Here is a 1,816-nt window from a genome sequence, read left to right on the forward strand (position 1 = left end):
AAAAATCAATACCCATTAAGACCTTTGAAGTTTGTTTTATTTCACAGGTCTCTTAAAAGCAGAACATATTGATGATGACATGTTAAAAACAAAGTACAATCCTTCTCGTGTTTCAGAGAATTTTGAGATGGTTAGGAAGTGTGTGGAAAGTTGTGTATTCTGCCGAGACAGCAGGGCTTAGGTCCTTGTTCCTGGAGCCCCACCTCTGTGTGCCCCTCGACAAGGATCGGGAAGTGCGCAGTAAGACAGCAGGCTGGAGCCGCTCGTCAGGAACAGGAGCGGCACTTGACGTGTTTTTCCTTCACCTGCTGCTGGAATTTTGCTCATTTGTGTATCACACCCAGATTGGAAGATAGTAAATCTAAAATTGCGCATGCCTCATGAATGTTTTTCCCGATTTAAAATTCACTCACATATATTCCTTCTCTCAAATTTTTACTGGGGAAAAAATTCTATCACAAGCTTCCAGAATTTCTGCGTAATTTCTACTCCTTGTAAAACTATCCCCAAATTGATATACTACTCCTGAACCTTCTACCCACCTTCTTGTCAACATTTTAGTCTCAAAGTATGTCAATCACTACCTAGATATCAGAGAATCTTTTTGATATTTGTCATTTGTTTAGAAAATTTCCAGATTGAAATGCCAATGCTGTAAAATTGATACACATGTTTTTGGCCAGATTTGATTTCTGTCACCCCTTATTTAATGCTCTCAGACCTTTAAACGGGTCATCTTCTAAACCCCTGGGGTAGAAGATAGGTATTGATATAAAGGATACAGGGTAAGCATATATTATAATGGTATGTGTGATGGTTAGTTCAGAAGGTAAGATTTGCCTTAACTTAATAGCACCCCCTTGCCCAGTAAAGAGTTAAAGACCTTACTTTTATTTTAATGGCAGAATTTGTGTAACTAGATTATGAATGGAGGAGAGTCATTGCTCTGTCACTTCTTTATGATCTTTCATCAGGTAAAAACGAAAGTACATTTACAAGAGTTGATACTGACTTTTTTCCCATCCCTTACAGAATACTTGCACGATAAACTAGAAGCCTACATAAAACAATTTTCCATCGTGAAAGTCGTGAGACAAAAAGAAAGGAAAGGTCTGATCACTGCGCGGTTGCTAGGAGCAACAGTGGCCACAGCGGAAACGCTCACATTTTTAGATGCTCATTGTAAGTATATATGCACAGACATAGTTGTAGCATTTTCCCTTCCCTCCTCCCTTATAAAGCAAGGACGCTTTTTCTTTAAATAATTGTATTTTCTGCAGCATTGTCCCCAACTGGTGATTTTAGCAACCAGTGCCCAAGCAGGGAAATAGCTCTGCTTGTTCATGTTTTTAATATTCCTCAACTTGAATATCCTTCAGCTACTAGCTTCCCCTGGGAAGTATCCTTAGTTGGGGTTTCTTCAAAAATTCGTGTTTTCTCTCTCTCTCTCTCTCTCTCTCCTATCTCTTCTGTCCCTTACACTTAAAATAAATAAAGGCAGTTTCAGTATAATCAACTCTGTGCTTTAATATCCATTCTTCAATCTAGTTCCTCTTAAAGATTTGCCAACTTCCTCCTCGGGCAATTTAGGCATTGCCCACCGCGCCACTCTGACCCTCCAGCTATTCTTGGCACCACCTCTGTTAACCTGGTTGACATTTTTCTTCTTCTTGTTGTTTGCGGGATTTTAATTTTTTTTCCTAGTGTGTTAATGTTTTCAACTTAATTCAGCTCCCACCATCTAGTCCTTCTGACTCATAGTGACTTTATAGGATTACCCCCATGGGATTCCAAGACTGTAACTCTTTCCCCCCCC

General features: G+C 39.5%; 1 protein-coding gene across 1 annotated transcript in view; it reads left to right on the forward strand.

Moving 5' to 3' along the window:
* GALNT3 (polypeptide N-acetylgalactosaminyltransferase 3) overlaps positions 1 to 1,816 on the forward strand; it is a 26,305-nt gene that overhangs the window by 7,202 nt on the left and 17,287 nt on the right. The window contains exon 3 of the mRNA XM_004703773.2: positions 1,033 to 1,182. Within this exon, the coding sequence (XP_004703830.1) occupies positions 1,033 to 1,182 (150 nt within the window). The remainder of the gene's footprint in view (positions 1 to 1,032; positions 1,183 to 1,816) is intronic.

This window comes from Echinops telfairi, unplaced genomic scaffold (genome assembly GCF_000313985.2).
Source record: "Echinops telfairi isolate 266 unplaced genomic scaffold, ASM31398v2 ScPeMD7_4;HRSCAF=17, whole genome shotgun sequence".
NCBI lineage: Eukaryota > Metazoa > Chordata > Mammalia > Afrosoricida > Tenrecidae > Echinops > Echinops telfairi.